The sequence below is a fragment of the Cydia amplana genome, chromosome 8 (genome assembly GCF_948474715.1).
Source record: "Cydia amplana chromosome 8, ilCydAmpl1.1, whole genome shotgun sequence".
Lineage (NCBI taxonomy): Eukaryota > Metazoa > Arthropoda > Insecta > Lepidoptera > Tortricidae > Cydia > Cydia amplana.
The window spans coordinates 11491824-11518086 of NC_086076.1; the positions used below are offsets into that span (position 1 = coordinate 11491824).

The 26263-nt window shown below is 39.2% G+C and overlaps 2 protein-coding genes and 1 long non-coding RNA gene across 3 annotated transcripts; all 3 read right to left on the reverse strand.

The window, feature by feature from the left end:
• Positions 1-276: 276 nt before the first annotated feature.
• Positions 277-2380, reverse strand: LOC134650063 (protein misato). Its single transcript, XM_063504885.1, has 2 exons — positions 1879-2380; positions 277-1484 (listed from the first exon to the last, which is right to left on the reverse strand). Exons 1-2 carry the CDS (start codon positions 2353-2355, stop codon positions 324-326), a joined length of 1638 nt encoding a protein of 545 aa, XP_063360955.1. The 5' UTR covers positions 2356-2380; the 3' UTR covers positions 277-323.
• A 9381-nt stretch (positions 2381-11761) lies between these two features.
• Positions 11762-12846, reverse strand: LOC134650358 (uncharacterized). The gene is made up of 2 exons (XR_010097036.1): positions 12769-12846; positions 11762-11996 (listed from the first exon to the last, which is right to left on the reverse strand). It is a non-coding gene; the product is annotated as an uncharacterized LOC134650358 (long non-coding RNA).
• On the reverse strand, positions 12839-26203 carry LOC134650194 (uncharacterized). Its single transcript, XM_063505111.1, has 8 exons — positions 26001-26203; positions 17597-17704; positions 16609-17513; positions 16295-16527; positions 15763-15926; positions 14470-14604; positions 13677-13761; positions 12839-12976 (listed from the first exon to the last, which is right to left on the reverse strand). The coding sequence occupies exons 1-8, from the start codon at positions 26058-26060 to the stop codon at positions 12867-12869; spliced, it is 1800 nt and encodes a 599-aa protein (XP_063361181.1). The 5' UTR covers positions 26061-26203; the 3' UTR covers positions 12839-12866.
• Positions 26204-26263: the final 60 nt, after the last annotated feature.

Genomic DNA, 26263 nt, shown 5'->3' on the forward strand with positions numbered 1-26263 from the left:
TCGATGAAATTTGCTATATGGGGGTTTTCGGGGGCGAAAAATCGATCTAGCTAGGTCTTATCTCTGGGAAAACGCGCATTTTCGAGTTTTTATGTTTTCCGAGTGAAGCTCGGTCACCCAGATATTAATATATAACTGCCATTTGGGAGCAACAACACTAAATGCCAAGGAGTCCAAGGACCCATATTCTCGTACAATAAGAGGGTTTTCTAGATATTTTGTATGGGAACTTTCAAGCGTTCATAGGTGTCTGCCGTATAAAAAACAAAATGAAACTAGTGAATTAGTTTATTAACAAGTTTTGCAACAGACTTATATTTCAATTAAAGTTCAAAATTATCTTCATAGTTATCTTTAAACTCAGCAAGCCTATCCAAAGTCTCCTGATACTCTGAAGCTTCCAAGCCTTCCTCTCCAAACTTGTGTAGTTTTGCGAATTTTACCCTGCTCACCTCTCTGTGTAGCTTTTCAAGCATATCTGTAAGGAAGTTGCCATTATGGTACCCCACTATCACCGGACAACTTTGAATCCTGTCTACACTAACTCCATTTGTAACAAAACCATTTTTGTTTAACTTTTCTGAAAAAATATTTGGATAAGGACTTTTCAGCTCTAAGGGTTTATCACATACTGTAACATTAGTAGCGGATAGGAAGTTGTTTGCTTGGAAGTATAACTCCATCATTTCTTGGACATCCCTACACCTGTAAGCTGGTAAATTCATCTGCTCTTTAGCATTCTGTAGAGGGGCTTTTAGATAAGTTTCTGGTATACCTCTCACTGTAATAAGTTGAAACATCTTATCTGTTGCAATCTTACAACTGGGTGTTATAGGTGTGTAGATAGGTTTTGTAGTCCTATTCAAATAGTCAATAAGATACTCTGACTCGTTCATTGTAAATGGTATGCCCATAGATGCTGCGGCCATTTTTCTTCCATAGCCAGTCATATCTGCACACATATCTGACAAGGTGTAAGTATTGCTTTTGTGCCTGTATTTTTGGCTCAGTGTGTCCAGGGCGGAGGCCAGCAATGCTGATGAGTGGTAGTAATTTTTTGGATTGTAAGTAACATGTTCAAAAAGCCTAGGACTACCTGGCTTTCTCCAGCCTTTCTCTCCTGTACACAGTGGAACAAATAAACTAGAATGCTGAGATAATCCTTCGATGGAAAAAAGTATATTGACAATTCTTATTGAATCTTTTAGGTTTGAGACATCCCTTTGTTCTTGGGTCTGTGGAGAGTTGTCTGGATAATGGGAAGCTATAATAGGGTGGCAGAGTATGGGTTTGGTATAATCATCCACCATGTCTTCAATGCATGCCAAAGCAAGGCCTGAGAACCCATCAGTGCAGTCAAAGTTTATTTGGAAACCCTGAATACTATCACATTCTTCAACATATTTTCTGATATTATCACTGAAGTCTTCGCCAAATTCAGATTTCCAAACTGGTCGTCCAAGATGAAACAAATCAAATGGTGCCTGGAATTATAAAAATAATTATAGTTAGCCTACTGGAGCTAGAATTTTATAAAACTTTCCTCATCACTTTTTTTACATATTGGGAAATAGATGCTAATAGTGTAACTCATAACAAACCATGAAGCTGCTATTATGGATCTACTCAACTTTTTCTTATGATATAGGAGGCAAAAAAGTACACAAATCGCCTGATGGTAAACAATTACTGTTGCTCATGGACATACGCAGCAACAGAGGAATTGTAAGTGGGTTGCCAGCCTTTAAGATAGGAGTACAGTAGTACACTCTTTTCTTAAAGGTTAAGAAATAACTTTTTGTAAATTTTATAGTAAATAGCTAATTTCAAATATATAACTACCAGGTCCAAGAAAATTACAGAAAACAAAAAAGTTACCTTATCATCTCCATGGCTGTATTCTTTGACAACGTTAACAGTTCGTGGATGCAATCGTGGATACAAATAGTCAGTCCAAGTGTTCACACTCTCCTCCAATCTGTATTGTTTGGATCCGGCAACAGAGGGCCCAGCAGAATCAATGTCCTCTAAGAATTCATTCTTAGGCGCGACCGGTTCCTCAATCTTTTCAATACTTTCCCAAGTAATATCCTCAACATTTTCAAATTCATCAGGCAATCCGCCACTTGCAGGCAATGTTTTCAAAGAGCCCTTTAAATCGCATAAAAGTAACCTAGGAGTGTATGTTGTCTCTCCCGTAGCGGTTTGTCCCTCTCGATAAAGAATATCATGATTGCATTCGGTTTTGCTAGAACCGGTGTAGTCGAAACCAAGTTCTTGTATGTTCCAAAAATGAGATCCAATGTAATTTGAATAGTGCCCAAATTGTATCGTAAGTATTTCACGTTTAGACATGACGATGACACTGAATACAAGATTTTAATCTTAGTAATACATTTAAATTATTAACACAAAGGGAACTACGATGAACCAAACAAATCCGATCCGAGGATCAACAAAATGTAAGTTTGACGTTTGATTTGACATTCATTTTTTTTTCAGGGTTTTAGGATTTGGATTCTAGGACTTCACTTTGATTATTCCTGTTGATTATAGATGGTCAACCAAATCTTGTCAGTAAAAAAAGGCGCGATTTTCAAATTTTCTATGGGACGATATCCCTTCGCGCCTACATTTTTCAAATTTGCCGCCTTTTTCTACTGACAAGATCTGCTTGACCAAGTATATTTTAAAAGTTTTTTTTTATCATAGATGGTAGGATCCTATAGATGTGCTATACGCGTGCGTCCGTGAGGAACAAAACATACGCAAGCGTATGTTCTGTCCCTCATGGGCGCACGCGTATATAGCATATCTATGTGCTCCCTAGACTTTTCCGTTAGTTATCGAATTGCTCGCAGATGGCGCTGTTCCGTGTAGCGAAAATTCTAAATCGCGCTATTAAGATTTTTCCTGGGATGATGACGCTAGACTCAAACGTTTCAATTAGTTATTCAATTGCTCGCTAGATGGTGCTGTTCCGTATAATGAAAATTCTAAATCGCGTTATCAAGATTTTTCTTGGGATAATGACCCTGGACTCACAGGATTTTTGTTTAGTTACCTGATTGCTCGCTAGATGGCTGTGATCCGTGAACCCTTCTAGCAAAATATCCTTAATCGCCTATCATTTTCCTATCAATATGTATCTAGGGATAATGACCATAGGATTCAACCTCATTACTTGCCATATGGCGTTGTTTTGTGCAGTGAAAAGCCTAAATCATGCTACAATGTTTTTTCTTGGGATGATGAATATGATGATACCACTATTTTTAACTAAAAAAATTCTTAATTAAATAATTTTCAAAATTGATTTCTTGGGGCTAACCCCACCCTAAGTAAATCGGTATTCTGATATGTCATATCATATGTGGTATATTGTACAGAAAAAAATGAACCACATCGAACAGTGTTTCGTCTAGAACAAGCTAGGTGGACAACATTATTTTTTTGTGTTTTTGGGTAGTATTATGGTTAGTACCTATTGTTCAATTAAATATAATTTATTAATAATTTTAAAATACCATGAAAAAAAGTAAAAAAAATTAAATAAAATTTATCTTTCAATTAATTGTATATTTTTTTACAAATAATTTAATAATAATAACACAATAATAAACAAAATTTTATAGTTCCTTAGATATATTATTTTTTAAATTATACATACATACATACATATAATCACGCCTATTTCCCGGAGGGGTAGGCAGAGACCACGGATTTCCACTTGCTACGATCCTGACATACCTCTTTCGCTTCCGTTACTTTCATAATATTCCTCATACACGCTCGCCGGTTTAGGGTGCTCTTGACCTGGCCTTTCTTCAGGATTTCCCCGATCTGATCGAAGAAAGTCCGCCGAGGTCTGCCCCTTCCAACTCCCTCTTCTACTTCTCCCTTATACACTCTCTTTGTCAGCCTTCTTTCACTCATTCTTTCCATGTGTCCAAACCATCTCAACATACCTTTCTCAATTTTTGTCACTACATCTTCGTTCAGTCCACACTTTTCCCTTATCACACTGTTCCTAATTCTATCTTGTAATCTCACACCACACACACTTCTCAACGCTCTCATTTCCACTGCATTCACTTGGCTCTGATGCCTCTTCTGCCATACCCAACTTTCGCTACCATACATGAGTGTAGGCACCAACACCCCTCTATGCACAGCCTTAAATTATTTACTTAAAAATATACAAAAAAATAAATAAATATATAGAAAAAAAACTTTAACATATTATTAATAATAAATTAAATTATTAATCTGTTAATTATTAATAACCTAATAATCTGTTCTAACTCATGTATTATATCAGAATAATAATTGTTTTGCGTAAGTTTTTTGAAGTTCTTCTGAAGGATATAACACGCATGTACCTATTGCATTGGGCAAATAATGATATGATGAATATTTATGATGATCAGCCTTCATTCACCACTTTTTATTCTGCTTGTAAGTTTATATTTGTCGATTTTGACTCAATATAATATGCTAATGCCGCATTAACACTTAGCTGCTTAGAATTAATTGAAGTACCTACTGTTGTCGTAAGAATAAGACTACGTTGGCTTATGTGGACTTTCTCTAATAATTTGTAACATTTTTGCCGTGTTCTATTTCCTGCCGATCACGAATCAATCGGGATTGCGGCAGCAGTTAAAACACTACGTAATTGTACCAGATCTTTCACTCAGCGTTTTTTCGTTTTGAAAGAGGAACTTTCGAAGTTTAATTTGGGTCTTCCTGGGATTAACATTTTCAGACGACGTTGATGCACTTAGTTTAGTTATTATGCACACTCGTAATTCTATATTTTGGCCATCCAGACCACTTTTAAAGTTTTCCACAAATTGCTTCTTTAATCTTGACGAACTATTCCACTTTCCACTTTGTATGCAGTATTAATGAATAACTGGTTAAAATATTGTTCAACCGTCTCTCAAGACTCTTCCCTGAAATCTCGTAACTCATATTTTACCAATATAAACTGATAAAGGTGGGAATTTCCGTCATTTTCCCCCTTATTTGGCCATTCTTCAAAAACCCCTTCCTTTAAATAGAGAAAACGAGTTCTGCAAAAAAAAGGAAAAAAAAATGTGAAAATTTGTGAAAAATGAAATATACACCAACATAAAGTAGGATGATGGAAGTACATAATATGTAAAATCTAGACTGTTGTCAAGTGTTTGCCAGTCTATCAAAGCTCGAAAACTAAGAAAAAATTCAACATTTTTGAAGTACATTTTTAATGCTCTATATATGGCACTATTACGACAGATATGAATATGTTTAAGTAAAAAATATAAAGTGCTTACCATCAGCTATAAGATCCACAATATAATAATTTACTTGAAAGAAATGTTGTTGAACGCATCACAGAATTGCAACTGATTTAACCCTTTGACCGCCGTTGGCATGTATACAAGACAACGATAGAACGATACACTGGCGCCGCTGTCTTGTATGCAAGACAAAAATTCAACCGCTCGGTAAATGTGGAAAAAATATCAATTATAATTTTCTTTTTACACTCATGTTAATGTTTTAGGTCCTTGTTTAAAAAAAATTGCATTTATTGCAGCTATAGAAATCCATTCTTTTATAATAAGGCTCTCAAAAAAATTACTCCAGATTTCAACGTTTTTCTTGTTCCTCGTCGCCGTTGTCTTGTATACAAGACAGCTAGGGATGGGAATGTTAACTCGATATGAGAATATTCAAAATAAATATCTAATCGCAAATCTGGTTTTATTTAAGCATTTGAACACTTGTTAAATGCCAATTGGTGGTAACTAGTAAGTAGAATACGTAAAACGAGACGAGAGAGACAGGCATTAACTATAGCTGAAGTTCAGGGAGCTTCTTCAGCTGTTGATAGTAGAGTCAGACAAGTAAATATGTCCTTGTGGTTTATTTGCAGAACAAAAGATTCATTTTAAGATGATAGTGTAGTGGGGAGTGATACCCTGCAGTGACCGCTTCGCACAAGAATGGTACAGGCGGACGCTAGGACTATATATATAGTCAGTGTCGCCTAACTATGAGAATGTTATATATTTGAAATTGGCGAAAAATTGTCATGGTAGGGAGGATGTAATACGGGAACTGAGAAGCTCATCTAAGGAACATGTCAAATGTGAAACATGCATTCCCGAACATTTCCGATCCCCACCCTTTTCCAATATTATTGTTCTTCACTCATTGACAATTCAATTAACCCACGTGCAATTTTCTCCAATGCAGTTCCGGTACTTACATTTATATTATCGACACACGATGCGCGGCTCTAACGTTACGCTTATAAAGTTTACGTACCGACAAGCGCTTACGCCGTTGACCTAGAGACTATTATTACTTAATCCGCGCGGAAACAGTCCTTGTCGGTCTGCACTCCGGACAGTCCATGCGCGCCGTTGTCTTGTATAAACGACTTCTTGTACAACCTAGTGCGGTGATATTACGTTATGAATCGATATTGTTTAGTGGTTGTTTTTAATGATAAAGACCTTTATTTTTAACATTGTCGTGTGTAAAAAATATGTTAATTTTTGGCATTTTCGAAATAAATTAAAGTTGGATATGAACAAAGCCAAATTGAGAAGATTTTTACCATAAATTGTAAATATCGATATCACTATTTGCAATCCCTAAACTTTTTATTAGTTGTTTACTTAAAATTTGCTCTGGCGTGTGAGTGAGCGTCTTTGCGGACTAGGTCCGGCGGCCAAAAGGTTAACTGTGCGATTGCACTTACCTCGTTAGCTGACTTCGGCGCCCTATAACTCATAAAATTAGAAAGTTAGGCATGATCTATTAATGGGTTTGTGGGTTTAAGAATGTTATTTATCTAATCTAATTACTCATTAGTGGAAATTTGATAATGAATTTTGTCCACCTAGCTTGTTCTAGACGGAACACTGTGCATCGTATCAGGAGACCAAACTTATTTTACAGTACATATGGTCCTATTTTCGCGTGTATGCCAAAGTTTAAAGGCCATATGTACTGTAAAACGTTGTACGATACACGTGCGAATAGGTAATTCGCAACTCGTTTCGAATTTCATCTTTTCCGCACTTGTATCGTAAAAACTATTTAGGTTTATGGTTTGTGTAAGGATTCGGGGCATGGTTATGAAATGAAACAGAACATATTGAATTTCATTTTTATTACAAAAATGTTATTAAAAAATCATATTCGACTCAGCATCCTTACATTATTTAGTAATAAACCTACATTTAAATTGCTACTGCTGTCTTACAAACTATTTATTTTATTTTATCATATTTTACATGGATGTTGAAATACTGGCAGTGGAAAAATACAAATTCTATTTTATGTTACAAAATTGGTTAGAGATACGTTACATTGCTTCATTAATTATTACTTTACGGAAGTCCAATATTAAAAGTTCAGATTCTTGACGGCTTTTGGAGGCAGTTCCACTAATACGTCCATTACGCCATTTGCAACAATTTCGCCCTGTAGGGCAATGTATTGCATTTTGCAAATATTTATACGACAAGTGGGGTTTACCTTCAAGCAATAATTGTTTTTTCACCAAATGTTTTGCTTACACATAATTCATAAACAAATTGTAGCTAAAATGGTATTTATGTATTAATTTATTATCAATAAAAGTTCACAAACATACGCAGTGTTATTAATTATTATAAGCAAATTAGGTATTTCCCGCTAAATCTATTTACACATTGCACGCTATTGAAATTTTATTAATAATGTCAATAACAATAGTAGTATGCACCTAAAGGCCCCAGTACACGATGGGCCATCGCCGGCCAATCCAAAGGACGCAGCCATGCGGTAGAATGAGATAGCAATATCACTTGCTCCCTCTAACGCATAAATGCGTCCCTTGGAGTGGCCGGCGATGGCCTATTGTGTACTGGGGCCTTTACATAGTCTTGTTGCGTTCAGTCTTCAGAACGCTGGTGATTTCAATATTTTGTCGTACAAATTACATTTCCCTTCATTCAGATTAACCAACATCCATAAATGGGCGGTTGTGCACTGCACGACGAACGTTTTCACTCACGAACTTTTGGTTCCTAGATGCTACATAACATAAAGCCCCCTCCACACACATGCGCGAATGCGGTGTGGAGTCGATTTTCGCAGACAGCCAAATCGACTCCACACTCGCGTTGGCGGCTTCGCCCGCGATTCACGCAGTCTGGAGGAGGCTTAACACAGTGCGCCTTAAAACGAATCGCCTCGTGCGCAACCGCCGCTACCCTTCAAGACAGATTTGTTACTTGGGCCATGATCTAATTAGCTACTTACATATATACCGTAGAAGAGTAATGGGCATATGGAGCGATGCGTATTGTAATGTAGCAAAACGCATCCTTGACAACAGTGCCTTCAGGTGGATTCTTCTGAGCAAGAAACATCGACAAAAATATAAACGATTGTTGAGTTGCCTCTCTGTCGCACTTGTAAAATAGTACGTAAGTGTGACAGGGAGGCAACACGTCGAACGTGGTTCGCGGTAGGCCCTCTGATGCTCAACAGATTGGATTAACAATTTACGGTGAATAGCCTGAATTAATTTTGGTTTAAAATTGAATAAAAATAGCTAAAGTGCGCGCATGGTGTAACTGGAGCTAGGGTCTGCAGGGATCGGATACCGGTATTTTTTGTATGGGAACGGAAACGGTATTTTTTCGTTCTTTGCTAATTACTTCATTTCTAATTGGGCAATCTAATAATACGAAGTCGTAACCTAAAAACACAACTGAGTCATTTCGAGTATAAAATAATTCGAAAAATATGGTTATTTCTTAGTTTTTGCAAAAAACCGGTTCCGATCCCTGAGGGTCTGTGCGGAAAGAGAAGAGTCGTAGAATGTATGGGCTCCCCTACATTTCACGACTTCTCTTTCCGCACAACCTCTATGCTAGAAAATTAATCACAGGTACTTACTTAGCCAACAAAACAAAAGAATTCTGTGCTTCTCAGGAAACAATTGATATAGGTAGGTGCAAATTGATTACAGTTCTGTGGAACTGACATTACTCGCCTGAATCGATGTTTGCGGAAAAGAATGCCACAATAAAGATATAATAGGTACATACATATATACTCTGTCAAGCCATTTCCGTCAGTAGAAAAGAGCGGCAAATTAAATATGTAGGCGCGACGAGTTCGTCCCATAGATTTTTTTTTATTTCGCGCCTTTTTCTACTGACAAGCTCGTTTGACCGGCTATACATAGAAAACTTCAACAAACCTCTTTAGGTTTATTCCTGGGGCCTTTGCCCCAGTACACAATGGGCCATCGCCGGCCACTCCAAGAGACGCAGCCATGCGGTAGAATGAGATAGCAATATCACTTACTCCCTCTAACGCATAAATGCGTCCCCTGGAGTGGCCGTCGATGGCCCATTGTGTACTGGGGCCTTAAGTTGCAAGTTATATGAGCCAGATATAAACGACCATGTTTATACATTTTAGGCTTAGTTGTCAGTCCATTACGCCATTACTCTTTTTAACACAAACTTTTTGTTAACACAATTTCACTAACACATTCAATAAATCACAAGTCCTTTTTGCACGTTACTTTTCCTAAAATCGTATCACTTGAATGTCATCAATCCCATGTGACCGTATCATAAAAGTTAAAAGCGTGCATTGTAAGTGTGTCGTCACGGCACCTATAGGTACCTACGGTCGCTATAACAAGCATCGGTGATCAGAAATATCTGAACTCTTTAACTTCTTGACAAAAGAGTATTTATTCAGATGTTTCTAATCACATTTACCGGCCAAATATGTATAACGACTGTATTCTGTACAAATAGCGGTTGTAAAACACTTGTACCTACTGCAAATAGTCTTAAACTTCTATGATAGGTCACTCGACCTTACCGCGTAACGTGTTTAAATGCATTGGACTAGGGGTGTGCTTTTCCGTAACAAACCATAATCTTGAAGACATGAGATCTACCGTTATCAAAACAACCTTAATATAATTTTGCACCTCATTTCAATCACTTAAAATAGTTAAAATACTACTGGAAAAGTCTATAGCAAACTTTTATTCAGTTCTGTAAAAGCACTTTAATGAAAGTATTTTCTATTGCCTGGAAGACTCGATGTTGAAACTAGTCGCTGTTATCTATTACGATTACAGAGATTAGATATACCTATGAATATTATGAAGCTGAATGAAAATACCAACAAGAGTTGGGGATAATGCATGCATGCAATATTATTCAAAACGTCATAAATAACAGAATCTAGGCACAACAGCAGGGCTAGCCGACAAACGCATCCGTCTCTTTCTATTTAGAACGTATGCTGCCGACTAGAAGATTTAACTGAGCACACCCTACCTATTTCATAAGATATCGCCTGGAATGACCTATAGATAGCTTATTGACATGATTAACCGGCGTATTTATTGACAAACTTATTGTTTTGCTCGTACGAGAAACACTTAACAAAGAACAAACACAATAACGTCACATACCTAATAGTCTTAATTAATCAGTGAGAGGTATTGTACAAAAATGAGTCATTTCTGATCCCGGCCAAGTTAGGAGTTGGGACAGGTAAGATCCCGGGCTGTAGGCTCAGAGAGGAGTCATTTGTTTTGGTAGAAACCTTCCATCACCGCTCGTCTTTTATTTGCCTTTATATACAATAATGATGTGCCTAAAATCAGTCAAGTCAATATTTAACTTGTCTTGACTGTTTGCATGTATGTAGCAATACCAACTGGTATAGCAGTTCATTGCTCTATATATTTGTCCGGGTACTGACTCAATACAAATACTGAGTCATACAAACACAAGACGTAAAGTGTCATTCAATAGAACTTGCTAACTATGTAAACAAACCGCCATACTAAAATTGACACTGAATGTCAAATTACTAGTAAGTTTTGTTTACATAGTTCGCAAGTTCTATTGAATGACACTTTAGTTACTGAACGACGTTGCATTTTCCGTGACACGACCTTAGAATCTAAATATATAATTGCATGTTGTTGTCAAGACCATAGAGTTGCGTGATGGGAGGTTACAAGTAAAACGGTATAGTGCCACATAGTTCTTCCAGTACTCATATCCAGATATATTGGACATAACACAGCTTAGGCCCACTTACACCATCCCACTAACCCGGGGTTATGCGGTTAAACCGTTTACTCAGTGTCAAATTGTACTTGTAACCATGGTAACTCCAGGTTTAACTGGTTAACCCCGGGTTAGTGGAATGGTGCAAGTAGGCCTTATTGTTTACCGCGCGGAACAGTATTTGGCACTATAATGCTTAACAGACTAGAGCTGCCAGTGTCAACTGTCTTATGTAAAGTAGAACATAAATGTATTAGCGGTGGGAACTTACTTAATACCCGCTATGATGCGTGTGCGCGCTACTGTACCGAGACTTTAGTCGATAAGTCAACAAATTAGTAAAGAACTACAGAATGAATTATTTACTAACACTGACAATTTGTTTACTTATTATATTTGGTGTTATTTCATTTAGTAAAATCTGTTGCTTTATTGTTTACCTACAGAATAACGACCAATTCCATTTTTAGCAAAATATAGTTATGCTACGTAACGCAATATTTCAGTAAACGTATAAAAGTGTCAATACAGTAGCAGAAACGTTTTTGTACTCACAATGCGGCCGCAACACGGCCCCTTACAAACTATTATGGGAACATTTCATACTCGTATATCGCCTACGTTTGAACACTATTATTTAATTCATAGTACCATTATTAAAAGTTTCACGGACCTAACTATCTAACGCCGAAGTGGTCACGCGTGAGCTTCGAATTCCCCTTAAACTAAACTAATATACAGTGTAAGATATGTAACAAGTGTCCGCTCGCGAAACGGCCTCACACTACGGGCATACTTTTCACGTGCCAAAATGGGCACCACACGCTCGACTTAATTATTACAATTCGAATTTGACATTATTTAATTCTTAATGGAACAGAACGATCACTGGTATAGTACAAATTTTTTGAACTGAGCTTGTTCACTTACCTGTTAAACAATGGCATTGTTTTATTACAATGCTATTATCTGCTTTTGTTCTCGTAAGCGCCAACTGGTTTACTTACAAAATAAGTTACAAGTACATTGCATGTATATTGAATTTTTAACCTTATTCCTTGTTGAATAGGGTTAAAATAGTTTAAAAAGATACTATCATACTCAATCTTTTGTAAAGTCATATCCACCTTAGCCACGACAGGGAAGTAGTCTGGTGCAAAATGCAAAAAAAGTTATGTTAGCCATTATTTAGTTAGTGTATTTTGTAGTCTATTGTTTAAAGAAATAGAGTCTATACCATAGAGAAAAAAATACATAGAGTGCTCACTCCATACATCAGTTCAGACTATTAATTTCAGTGTCTACATCTAGCATCGAGTAGCGGAACTATCAGTACTGCTACTTGACAATAGATGTAGCACCGACCGGAAAGTCTTATCTCAACAGCATAAGACTTTCCGGTCGGTGGCTACATCTATTGTCAAGTAGCAGTACTGATAGTTCCACTACTCGATGCTAGATGCTAATAGTCTTTTTGGTACTAAAACTGATGTATGGAGTGAGCACTCTATGTATTTTTTTCTCTGTCTATACTAACATTTCAAGGCGGTTATAATCTGCTTTTACTACGAGGTACTAGTTATCCTAATTTGTGGTTTACCACTCAATGGTATTGTATTCTTGAGACTCTAAGTAAACTAGCTCAGTTGAAAAGATTTACACTATACGCCTACGCTAAACTACCTACCGCCTCGATCCGCCGCCCTGTAGATCACATGTGTGTGTGTGTGTGTGTGTGTGTGTGTGTGTGTGTGTGGTCTAGATGAGCGCGACCCGGTTGACGAGTGGCGTTTTCCGTCTGCTCGTGTGCGCCTGCGTCGTCACCGGCTGGTAGATGTAGCTAGTCTTCGCCCTCTTCGCGGAATGAACTGGGAACATTAACCCATTAGTTTACATACCTATTGTGATTACCATATTTCTCTCGTGAATGAGACTGGAAAGTGTCCGGAAGTATAAAGGCTAAATTATTATTTAGAATGCATCATCTTCATTACTCCTAATTATTTCATGCCTATTCCCATTGGTAGTATGGATATAAATCAGGGATGTTGCGGATGCCGATTTTTTGACATCCGCGGATGCGGATGCGGATTTTTAAAGGCTCACATCCGCGGATGCGGGTGTCAAGATAGTACCATAAAAAACGTCAAATATTACAAGTTAGTAATTTTTATTTCAAAAAACCGGCCAAGTGCGAGTCGGACTCGCGTTCCAAGGGTTCCGTACATTAAGTCCCACTCACGCTTGACTGCTCATTTCTAATAGGTTTTTTTGGTTAATGACTAAATTACCTAGCAGTCTAGCACTTACGCCGATGTTAAGACGTTCCTGTACCGACATTATATCCGCATCGATTTTATGCGGATGCGGATGTTGAAAATAATGCGGAAGTTCCGCGGTTGCGGATGCGGATATTCGCAACATCCCTGATATAAATTACAAAAATCAAATCCGGCTACCGTATGGCCAAGTTTTTATCCATATCTTGTGTCCATGAACACTATGAAGTGTTTAACTCACAATCCACTATATCATAAAATAATTAATTCTTCGTTATTGAATACTTACTTGTATAATTTTCTGTGACTGATAGGTCTAACTTCATGGGTTTTGTTACGTCGATATCGATTTCTTCATAGGATTGATCTAACACCTGGAACCAAATGAATGAAGTCCTTAATATTTATTTATTACTATATAAATAAGATGTAATACTAGGCCCGATTCGTTGTTTTGCAACTGCCAGAATGTTGCAATTTTTTTTAAAGTCGAGCTAGATTTAAAACCATTTTAACATAACACTACCAACAAAATATTTATGTATTTTCAATTAACATTCCGAAATCAATATTTTAAAATTGATTGTTGACAGTTTGTTGTAATGACATGTCATGTTGTAGGTTCTAAAGTAGGGTAGTTAGGGTACTTAAATTGGTTACAAATTGACAATAGGGAGGTTTCTTCAGGCGGGTGTTGTGTGTACTGCTTTGCCTTACGGACATATTCGTAAGTTTAAGATTTGGTAGGAAAACTAGAAAGTTGTGTATTATATGCAGCTGGCTGAATCTGCAGCATAGTATTTACGTGGACTCCAAACTCTCCAAAGCACCATAGTTGTTGCTGGCAGTTCAGCGGGTTTAGCCAACATGACAATTGTTTATCGACAAACGCCAAAGTAAACATGTTTCGACAGATGCAACGAAAAGTCACGTCATCATTTCCATTTTCGACTGGCGTTGACTATAAACAATTGTCCCCCCGCGGCCAGCAGGCGGTACGTGCCGCCCACCATGCCCGTGCCGGACACCTGCAGCTCGTGCCGGACACCTGCAGCACGGTGTGCAGGCAAGGGTGGACTCACCTCGATGTCGCTCTCGTCGTCGTCGGGCTCGAGGTACTCGTGCAGCGCGCCGGACGCGGCCAGCAGGCGGTACGTGCCGCCCACCATGCCCGTGCCGGACACCTCCTCAACCTCCAGCTCCTGGTCCGACACCTCCTGCAATCATATAAAAAAAAATAAAAAAAAAATAAAAAAAGCCGTTTATTCACACTAAGTTTGGTTTACATTTTTGTGTTTTAAATTTAGTTGTCCTGTACTTAGTGGTGAACCCCTCTTTGGGTGAAGGCCTCCTCCAACTCAATCCATTTGCTTCTGTCTAAAGCTATTGACATCCATTGCTTTCCCACAGCCTGGGTTAGGTCATCAGCCCAACGTTGCTGCGGCCGGCCAGACCGTCGCCCCCCTGGTGGTCCTCTCCATTTTGTTGTTTCTATGGTCCACCTTTTGTCAGTATAGCGTGATATGCAATGCAATCATATATAGAGCTTTAATAAAGATGAAATGGCTTAGCCGGACACTTCTAAGGCTAGTTGCAACAACCATAATCGCTGTCACTGTCAATTTCCTTGATCTCATCATTTCTATAAACAGGATGAACTACTACTGACAAATTACGTAAATATCAAGCTGCTCCATAATATTTCCTATGAGTTTAAGGTCATCCGGAACGGACACATCGCACCTGCTCTACTTCTGATGTGTTTACAATTATGCACACCTGCCCTATCCTTATCACTTCAAGCCTTCAAGGTCATGCGAAGACTACGTTACACTAACCTAGTCAAATAAGAGGTTTCACCAAGGAATTTAAACATAGGCAACTTGCCGAAAATGTTATGCTCTAGGTAATTTTTTTACCTAGATGTTAAATATCATTGCAAGTACAGAAATCATGATATTCGAGAAAAACGCGGACACGAGATTTTCTATACGAGTTTCCAGCTTATTATATCTCGTGCCGAGGTTGACCCGTGAGTCTTAGGAAAACTGATGATCTCGACAACCACGGTCTTGATTTCGGGGTCGATCTCGACGTCCGCGTCCAGCTCGGCACCCGGCACCGGGGTCTAAGTCTGCGTCGTCATCTCCAGCCAATCTGCTGTTTTTCATCTCGCCCGTTCAAGCACTTCTAACAGAGTTACAACGCACCTGCTCGATGATCTCCTCCTCGTCGACCTCGGTCTTGATCTCGGGGTCGATCTCGACGTCCGCGTCCAGCTCTGCGTCGGGGTCTAAGTCTGCCTCGTCATCTCCAGCCTATCTGCTGTTCTTCATATCGCCCGTTCTAGCGCTTCTAACAGAGTTACAACGCACCTGCTCGATGATCTCCTCCTCGTCGACCTCGGTCTTGATCTCGGGGTCGATCTCGACGTCCGCGTCGAGCTCGGCGTCGGGGTCTACGTCTGCGTCGTCGTCTTCTGCGTCTCCTGCCGCCCCGCTGTACTTCATCTCGCCCCGTTCTAGCGCTTCTAAGCTTTCTGGAACGTTAAATAGACATTAGCAATGCTGGGGTTTTTAATGCAATAATTGCAATATCAAAAATAATTTGGCAACCACTCCGTTCAGTTGGGGCTACGGTAAGTGTTTATGTTGGTAAGTACTCGTTCGGTAGATTCATAATTTCGTCGCAAGCCGCGAGCTTTATCGTCAAATCGAGTTTCAAGAACTTATTTTGATTTTGAATTCGTTATAACAATTTTTTTTAAATCTTAATGCTTTTAAAATATAATAAGTCAATTCGAGAAGAACGTAGGTGATTAGAATGAGTAAGTGAAGGATCCAGTGAATTAGCGCTATAGGACAGCTGGAAAAACTTGGCATTAAAACAAAAGAAACTTGTACGAACCTGGGTAAACCATCGCCTTTTTAATAGCCTGAGGATCTTTCCGTGACCACTTTTGAACTTCCTCGTCCATTTTCCCTACTTTAGAAGGATTCATCGCCCACAAGCAACCCTTTCTTTGACTGCCATTCGTCGACGGCTTTTCAATTTTCTCAAAACATTTATTTAAACTAAGATTGTGTCGTACTGAATTTTTCCAGCCGTTTGGCGCCGTTTTGAAATAAGGGAAATGTTGACTGAAAGAAACAATAGCGATTAATATAAGCTCCATTAATGCTACAATTAGTAGAATGTTCAACTGAAGTTCCTGAACTTACCACATGAAGTTGTAAATCTCTGACACGGGTAAACTGCCGGTCCTCGAGTTTTTAAGCGCCATCGCGATCAGACAAGAGTAAGAATACGCGGGCTTGGGGAATTCTCCGACCCCGGCAGTGAGCTTGCTTGTCGTGTTTACAAACTTCGCTTGGCTCGCGTCCACTGTGAACGCTCCGTTCACCGAAGTCTTAATTATTTGCCTATTATTGTTCAACGAAGAGTTGTCAATTAGTATTGTCGCTTGACTCTTGTTACTATTTGCTAAAATTGTCCTAGATTGCTGTGCGTCTAATATATGAATATTGCCGGAAATAATGGTTTTAGTTCCTAATTGTTGCGTTACTTTTTGGCTCGTGTTCAGAATTGAACAGTTTTTATTATTAACTTTGATTAGTTCCTGGGCTGCCTTTATCCTGACGGTTTGAGTTGGCGTTGGCGTGTTTGTCTTCAGTTTGCTAGTGTCCAAGTCCTTCAATAAATCCTTCACTACATGCTTGTCCTGTTTTCGGACATAGATGACCATTTGTGTGGCTTCCTCAAGGGGTTTCTTGACAAGGTGCTCCTCTGGTTCCACCTTCGGTACCTTGATCGTGTTCGGTGAGAAGGTAAGATGGCTCTTCTCCTCTTTAGGGCTGGGTGCCGGCGTGTTGCTATTTGAATCACTGCTGGCTGCTGACGTTAGTAATAAATTTGACGCCTCTTCCTTAACAATACTCTTTACCGGAGTTTCGGCGAATGTGGACGGCATTACAAAGTTAGGATTCACCATTACGGCGTTTGCTTCGGAACCGTACAGGTCTAAATTGTGAACAAAACTAGATGAGTTGTTGAGCCATATAGCAGAATTGTCTGTATCCATATCTAATAGGGGAGGGAGTTCGGAAAAATTTAGTCCCAGTGAATCCTGAAAAATTAATAGTTTTTTATTTCCGGATATAGATAAATTCAGAAAATAAATGTATGATGTAGGTATGAGTAATTTATAACCGGAAAGTCCGTTATACTGCTTAGATCTGTAGCCATCTCGTTCTTGATGTCCATGTCCAGCATATCCTGGAGTGAGTCTGTGATGTATAAGTCCATTTCTGAGCACCCCTGGAACAAGAAACGACAAATGAAATTTACATCCATTATGAATAAAATGTTTTTTTTAGATATGAAATCTAAACCACTCCCAAATAAAATAAAATACCTAAATCGTTTTGTTTTTGTCAAATAACGAAATGTAAAAAAAAGACAAAGATAACAATTTAATTGAACAGACTGGTAACAACAACAATCACCGTATTATACCTACAATAACATTATCTCCGACTATTGATTTCGGCAGGAATATTTAAAAGAAAAAATTGGGTTCGTTTTCAAAGTTTGATTAGAGAGAACATTCATAGAAAGCACATTTTCGCGCCATTTTGTGTAGCGCAGATGGCGGGCGGGCGCGTGCAGTGGAACGGGCCGGGACGGGAGGACAACACAATGAAACCACTACGCAAGTAGTAGTGGAAACCTGTTCTGCCTTGTGGTATGCGCTACCATAACCTTAGTGTGGCGAAAATTAAAACCGTAATTCGCATAAAATGTATGCAGTAACCGACAAGTTGGTAATTGATATTTTGTTAGACTGGCATCTTGTTAGTTTTATTGAATGTTCAGTGTTCTAAATTGAGCGATATCTTAGTCACTTTATGTAACAGCGCAATGACTAGGTACTTGCAAGGAAACAAGAACGCTAGCAAACATTTTTGAACATTTATCTAGTTATTCAAAAACATTCCGTGCGCCTTTTTTTTTGATAGACCTATACCAACCCATGGCGCGTTGTCGGCGAGGGACCGGACTGGATCGGGCGGCATGCATAAAAAACGTTTTGAAGGCTTCCAAGATTTGGGACGATGCTTTTTGTAGAACTTTTACTCGCCGTACACGGGCCGTGACTATAAATAAACTCGTTCGGCGTACCGCGGCCCATTGCGTTATTATTAATCAACTTCCATCTTCCGGTAACATTAGGTAACAGATAATACAGCAAGTCTGTAATTATTGTCTGTACCTGGATATCAATATCTAGCCACCTTTTGAACAGACGAAACATAAATAAAAGGTAACTTATTCATCTTCAAAAATGTGTTGACGTTATTATTAACTCTACCGTACGTTATCAGCTTCAGACCGTAATTTCAAGATATGAAAGAAAAAACATAGCAATAGCACCGAAGCAAGAAGTGCAATGGCAGATAAGAACACGTAACGATTTCTTTATCAGTTAAGTTTTGGATGTTTACCAACAAAAATAAGAATACATATCTATATTTTATGGGATTGTATTAGGTGTTTAGGATTTTACTACCTTCAATGTAAACAATCACCTGCAACTCCTACAAGCATGAAATCCGTTTTAAATGATTAGCGCAAACATTTTCCCGCCGCTTGATAAATTGGTTTAAAAACTGGCGAGAAAGAGAAGGCTCAAAGTAGGGTGGACGAAAGAGAAGACAACAGCGGGTTGGACGAGGGTGAACCGACCCCTAATGACAGCAGCCGGCGAGTCGCACTCAGTGAAGTTCACGCAGTTCCCACAGATTACACAGCGAATAACAATTAAAAATGTAAATTACAGCACAAACTACCTTACGTGTGTATTATTTAAAAGCAACTCTAATATACTAAACAACTAAATTATTATTCAGTGACATGTCTAGCCTGCGACATGTCGTTTTGTTCTATTCGTTTGTGATTATTCAGTTGTAATATTTCACAAGTCGAACAAAAGTCTATGCGTTTTTTCGTAGCGGAGTCGTGGCTCAGATGGCCATGAACTCGGTCTTTATTACCTCTAGAGTTCATTTGCTCACGTGAGATTACCTATTTCAAGCCCCATAACCGAATCAGGAAGTTTTTTTTTATATCCTTCTTGCATTCATAAAATGTAGGTACTTGAAGTAAGTAGGTACCTAGTACATAGGTTCATACATAAATATTGAAGGCAATGATCGTTGTTATAAAAGGATGCAGTGATTGCAGTTGCAGTCCAGCCCCTCATTCACAAAACATCCTTTACCTATTACAAGTCGTCCCTATTTTATCAGAAGTCAGACTCATTCCGGTTCCTGTACGTTCGTTTAGTGTTGTCAATAAGCGTACTATTCCTAACCTAAACTAAAATTACGGTCAGAGAGTAGACACAGAAACAGTCTGTAAAATCTTTTGTAGTAATGGAAGACGGCAACGTTTTCAGAAGTAAGGAGTAGCCTGTACCCTCGTGGAGGCGCCGCGACTGCCGCGAGGGGCCCGGCCCGCGCCGGCGTTGCCGTGTCCTCGAACCTGACCGCGCGCGGTCGCCTTGAACTCGGAGCGGTCGCCTCAGCCGCCGCACAGAGCACTCGGAAAAATCGACGCCCGAGAAAAATATCATCCGAACTCGTGCACGGAAATTTTACGTGTACAATTACAGTGTATTAACTATTCATATGAAATAGACAAGTCATTGTAGGCCCTGCTGTTAATTATTAGCCACAAGATTCTAGTACTTAAAATAATTAATAATTTTGGAGCCGCTTAGCAGTTAATACATTCCTTTTCCCGAAGGGAGGTAAATTCCTCATAATTAATAAATATTTTTTATGATTATTTTTTATAAATTAGACAAATTTGAAAATTTAGTAGTATATTCGTGGAGGAAAATGTATGTGAACCTTGCATATCTGAGGGACTACAAATTTCCATACAACCCGCCCTATGCGCGCGCAATGTCAGGGGTTCCGTATTGATTTCATGCGCGGCGCCATCCCCTCGGTCTTCAATTTCCCTTTTCAAAAGTAAGGGAGGAAAGTAAATATAAGTATCCGATTTGGAATCCTACATTATTTTCGAAATATCGAATAAGTTAAAACATAAGTTAATACTTATCCACTTGGCCATGAATACGTTTTCGTATTTTTAATACATAAGAAACATTGAACGTTCGCAGATTCGCGGCGCTCCACCGATTATGACGACGATCGGGTCAACAGCCTCTCTGTAAATTAGTAACTCGGCGGTCTACAACTTATTGTGCACGTAGTTCTGACTGAACTAAGAACACGTACACGTAAATATGATTGAATAAACCCATAGCATTAAATAATCTGTCTACCAGAAATGGAAAACCACCCTCTTTAGAATTTTCTTTCATGAATAAATTTAAGTGTCTACCTATGTTGGACTAAACTACCTTTTAGCTGATTGTATTATCATGTCGAAGATTGGTCAACAGTTAGATACTTCCTGTTCCTATCCGTTCCTGGTAATAACTTTTCAAGTTTTCCAAAAATCAATAATAACTAGTTCATGTAATCATGTAGTTCTTTAAAGATGGATTCAGGAATCTATATGGATAGTGAAGTTAATAAAAAAAATGCGATTCGTTACGGAAGCCAGATCAAGTCGTCTCACCAAAAAACGTTTATCCCGATTGCATGAGGGACGATGCAGACGTGAGGAATTCTCACATACTCCTTCGGAGCCCGGCTTTCGCTGTTAAGGCGAAGAATGTAACTAACTCTAATACCTCTGAGAGAGGAAATGGCTTCCTATTTGCAACCGTGCCAACTGGGATTTGGTACCAAACTGGGTTGTGACTGTTGTGAGGCGGGTTGCATCATAATTAAGCTTGATATCAAGAATGCTTTCAACTCTCTGGAACACGACACTCTTCTTGCAGAGGTTAGGGAGAAAGCCCTCTCCCCTCTCTACCCTTTCTTGTACCAGTCCTATTCGTCTCCTTCCAAACTCTTCTTTAACTTCCCTCATTCCATCCCAGGTCGGTGCTCAGCAGGGGGACCCGCTTGGACGCGTTATCTTCAGCCTGGCTATCCAAAAAGCCATATCTAGATCTCGATCCCCTTTGAACGTGTGGTACCTCGACGACGGCACTCTGGGGGGTAGGCCGGAGGAGGTCGCGCTACTTCCACTTTTTCGGGAGCTGGGGCTCGAAGTGAACTCTAGTAAATGTGAGTTTTTCATTGCAGTGCCAACTCACAACCTTCATTCTCTTTGTTTTGTGCCCTACTCCCTAGCCTCAAGGAGTTGTCTACCCAGAATTTTAACCTTTTGGGGTCTCCCGTGTTTCCCGCAGCTATACCTGAAGCCTTCGAGGTGAGAGAGCAGCTTCTTAGGTCCGCTGGGGAGAGGCTGAAAAAAATCTCGGCTCACGTGGCACTTACTTTGTTGAGGTCCTGCTTTGCCGTTCCCAAAGTGACGTACTTTCTGCGTACAGTACCTGCCTGGCTGCACCCCGGCCACATGGAAGTAGAAGGCTGCTGACGCGGATAGAGCCAGGCTGAACGCGGCTTCGGCACCGGAATCTGGGCCTTGGTTGCACGCCCTTCCCTCCCCGAACTTAGGCACCCTGCTCGACAATGACTCGCTGCGGGTGGCCGTTGCTCTTCGTCTGGGCTGCGATGTTTGTCAACTACATCTATGCATCTGCGGGTCTATGGTGGAGAGCAGCGGGCACCATGCTTTGAGCTGTTGCCGGTGCGCGGGGAGGTTCCCACGCCACCACACGTTGAACGACATTGTTCGAAGGGCGCTATTGTCAGCCAATGTCCCGTGTGTGCTGGAGCCGCCGGTCAGATGGCAAAAGGCCGGACGGTTTAACTCTGGTGCCGTGGGAGAAAGGGAAGTGCCTTTTGTGGGACGCCACCTGCGTCAGCACATTTGCCGCCACGCACCTTGGCCGCACTGTGCGGTCGGCAGGAGCAGCCGCTGAGCAGACTGCGTCCCTAAAGAGGGACCAGTATTCGGGGCTAACGAATTACTTGTTCGTTCCCCTGGCTGTGGAGACATCTGGGTGCTGGTGCGCGGAGGCGAAAACCTTTCTCGGGGAGCTGGAGCGTCGCTTGCAGGAGAGAGGTCTCGACCCCCGCTCCGGGTCGTTCCTGGCGCAGAGGTTGTCTATCGCGGTTCAACGCGGAAATGCAGCAAGCGTGATGGGCACCTTTGCATCGGGGGCGATGCGGGGTGGGTTTTTTGATTAGTTTTTATGTGTAGGTTTAGTTGTATTTATAGTTAAGGTTATTTCTAGTATATTTCTTAGTTTTAAGTATTTTTGATGATTGTTGATTTGATGATTAGCAGTATTGTGTGTACTTTAATGATAAGTATTTCTAATAAAGCTCAATGTCCTACCACTCTAATAACTAATGTAGTGAGATGTAGACCGACATTCGGCTAAAGTGCCTAGCTAGTCGTAAGTGTCGTAACTGGAATGTGTAGGTAGGTGGTGCTCTCTGTCCTATGATGTGATCTAAATTGTTAAACTTATTCAGGTCAGGGGATATTTAAAATTGGAGGTCGTAGAAAAATAAGGATATTAAGCGAAATATTGGGCTATTTGGAAAGGTACAATTGACAATTTTGAAGTTATAAATAAACAGGCAATATTTATTTGAAGGGGACCATGATTTTTGGATGATTTTAGGAGGGGGTCAAAATCGCCAAAAATTGTGACGTAATTTAATTTATTAAACAGCCCCAAGAGAGGTATATTCTAGATTCGTCTGAATACTTTAAATTGTTGGATGCAGTCGGAGTATTGACTAGTGTGCTGGCTTATGTGCTTAAAACCGAAGTGACATGAGTTAGGTCAGGGGTTTTCAAAGTGGTCATTTTAAGGGGGGCGCGGGGCCTCGGAAAATTTGAACACGATTACCTAATAGTTCTCCGTTTCCTTGCATCGAAGCGAAAAGGGGGGCGTGGGAACTTCATTTTAGGCAGCAGGGGGGCGTGCTTAAAAAAAGTTTGGGAACACCTGGATTACGTATTTTTTTGTACCGGCCGGCGGAATCAACAGTTTGGTGCAAGCGGTTGTTTGAGATTCAAAGACATAAAAACAGAGTTTCTTTGGACCGAAGACGGAAGGGATTTTTAAATTCAAATTTCAAACAAACTGTAAATGTAATTATAATTAGGTGTTAGGTTTTTATGGACTTCAATGGAAAACTGTACGAAGGCGTTATCTATCTATCTAATCTAATACCTTTAAACGAGCAATTCTTGTTTATTTATATATTCATTTATTTATATATATATATTTCGGGGATCTCGGAAACGGCTCTAACGATTTCGATGAAATTTACTATATGGGGGTTTTTGGGGGCGAAAAATCGATCTAGCTAGGTCTTATCTCTTGGAAAACACGCATTTTCGAGTTTTTATAGATATTTTGTCTTTATCTAACTCCTCCTGCATAAACATCGTCATTAGTGCGCTTCAAAGAAGAGATGTACATACTTACTTAACTACCTATTATTGCTCATTAGCTTATTACTATTAAATTTACGGGGTCAGATTACTGAGATTACCTATTCGCTGTTTGTGTGTATTGTGCGACTGCTTCATATTACCTATTCATGTGACGTTTTAAATAGGAGATAAAATCAATTAATTTTACCTTTAAACGAGCAATTCTTGTAATATTAATACACAAACCAAACGGTTACAAAAACACAGATGACCATAACTAAATAATATAATATTAAGAAACTTTGTATCGTAGACCGTAGACATGCCGTCATGGTGCATAGCTTGCTATATTATTCACAAAACAATTCTTGTCGTAAGTATGCCAATATATCTTGATACCCAGAATGGCTACCGCTATGTTTTACTGAAGGTCAGATTTATATTGGTTCATGGGTGCATTTGGTAGTTGAGAATAACACGCCCTGCCCCGTCGTCCCTGCAGTCTCGCCGAGTGCAGTCAAGTCAATAGCCCTATACCGACGTAGTATAGTTGTGTTAGTGAGCACACACTGACAGGTCGACGGAGCACTGCAACCCTCGTGCACCTTCACTACTACATGCGCGTGATCGTTCATTGTTCAACGTTTTGAAATTCTCGAAATCGGCCGTGGGAACAACTGCTGCGTAGGTACAAACAAACAAACTGAATGCAACCGGTAGATAGTTATAGGGGTTGTTACCTAACGCATTGCTACAATACGCTGATTTAGTACCTACTCAAGGATCAACATATTTTCTAGCAAAGGTCTATAGGGAAAAAAAGAACACAGAATACTTTCATATTGTTTTGACGTGAATATTTTCTATAAAATTTAGCAGTATTTTTTTTTAAGTAGGTATCTTTGTAGTTTTTCAAAAGCAAATGTAACAGAGTATAGTGGCGCGATCGCAAGTTTCAATTTGTGATAATTTGATAGGTCTAGTCTAGTTTAAAAATGAAAAAATAATAAAACACATTTTGTTGGCATCTTAGGCACAGTGACAATATAATAATTATGCCCGCCCGAATCAATGCAAACCAAAAGTTCCAATTAAATTGATTACTAAATACATTGATAATTGATACATACAAGCAGAAGCAGTCTCACAGGACAGAGATCGATTCGTAATACAAATACATATTTATTTGATTAAGAAATCTTACTTGATGAAATTTGTCTGTTTTGCTAAAAGGGTTTTCTAAAAATAGTCCCCTGTCCTACCAATTTTGCAGGTTTTTAATTTTATAAAATATATAAAAAAGTTAAATATTGAGTGAAGCAAGAAAATTCAAAACACCGTCATTTCATTTCATTTTACAAAATAAAATGTTTCCTGTCTGCAATAATTGTCTACTCTTTGATCCACCACATTTTGCCTCCTTTTCCTAGGTATACCTTTCTACCTCACTCCACCGACACTATGCACTATACAAATGAACATACCGATTGTATCTATACAACTACTCATTGACGGCAATTTGGCGCCTTTTTAACGGATTTAGATTGATAATTACAGAAAAATACGCACCCTTTCATTGAAAAGTAAGGTTAGAAATAAGCAAGTTTACCTTATGCCGGAATGAAAACAACGTATTGTTGATAAAAACATGAATATTTAAAAATAATAAATCGATTGACAAAGACAAAAATACTACACCACGTGCACGGTAGAGAGAGACGAAAAAGAATGAAACAAATTCCAAATAGTCCGTTACTATTACTACACATGTCTGTACAAAATACGTAGCCTAGTTGTTATAAATTAATATAATAGCATTTACTATTTAATAGGCATTAGATTTCACGAAAAACATCAAGAATTATTCAAGAAATACATCGGCGGTGCAGTGGGATAGAAGAGAACATTTCCCGCCACTTTCGGCGAGTGAAATGTTAATGTAGCAAAAGAGCCGCTATATACATTTTGGAAATGTGTGGATGCTTCTTTATAAAACAATAATAATTCTTGTAATTAGATCGTTACAAAATCTACAATAATAAATGACACTAAAAAGAGCGGGACATGCATGTTAACTATGTTGCAATGGACTTGCCCATTATCTGTACGCCTTGTTTTTAGAATAACAACAGTAAATACTACTGAATAATCGAAAAACTTTACTCACCGAATATTTCTTTATATAAATATCCTTATGCTCAACAGCAAAATCCTGAATTTCACACATTTACGTATTTAAACACATAAGATTGACAGATATAACACCACTCACTCCACAAAAACCACAATCTGTTTTATTGCTATGTGAAAAGGTACACAAAGAATGGCTCATTTTCCTATTGGAGGGTTGAGCCCACGTGACCACCCGTCGGAGAACCTCATTGGCCCCCCTTGTAATACAGATTGACGTCATCGGTCGACAGACTTACT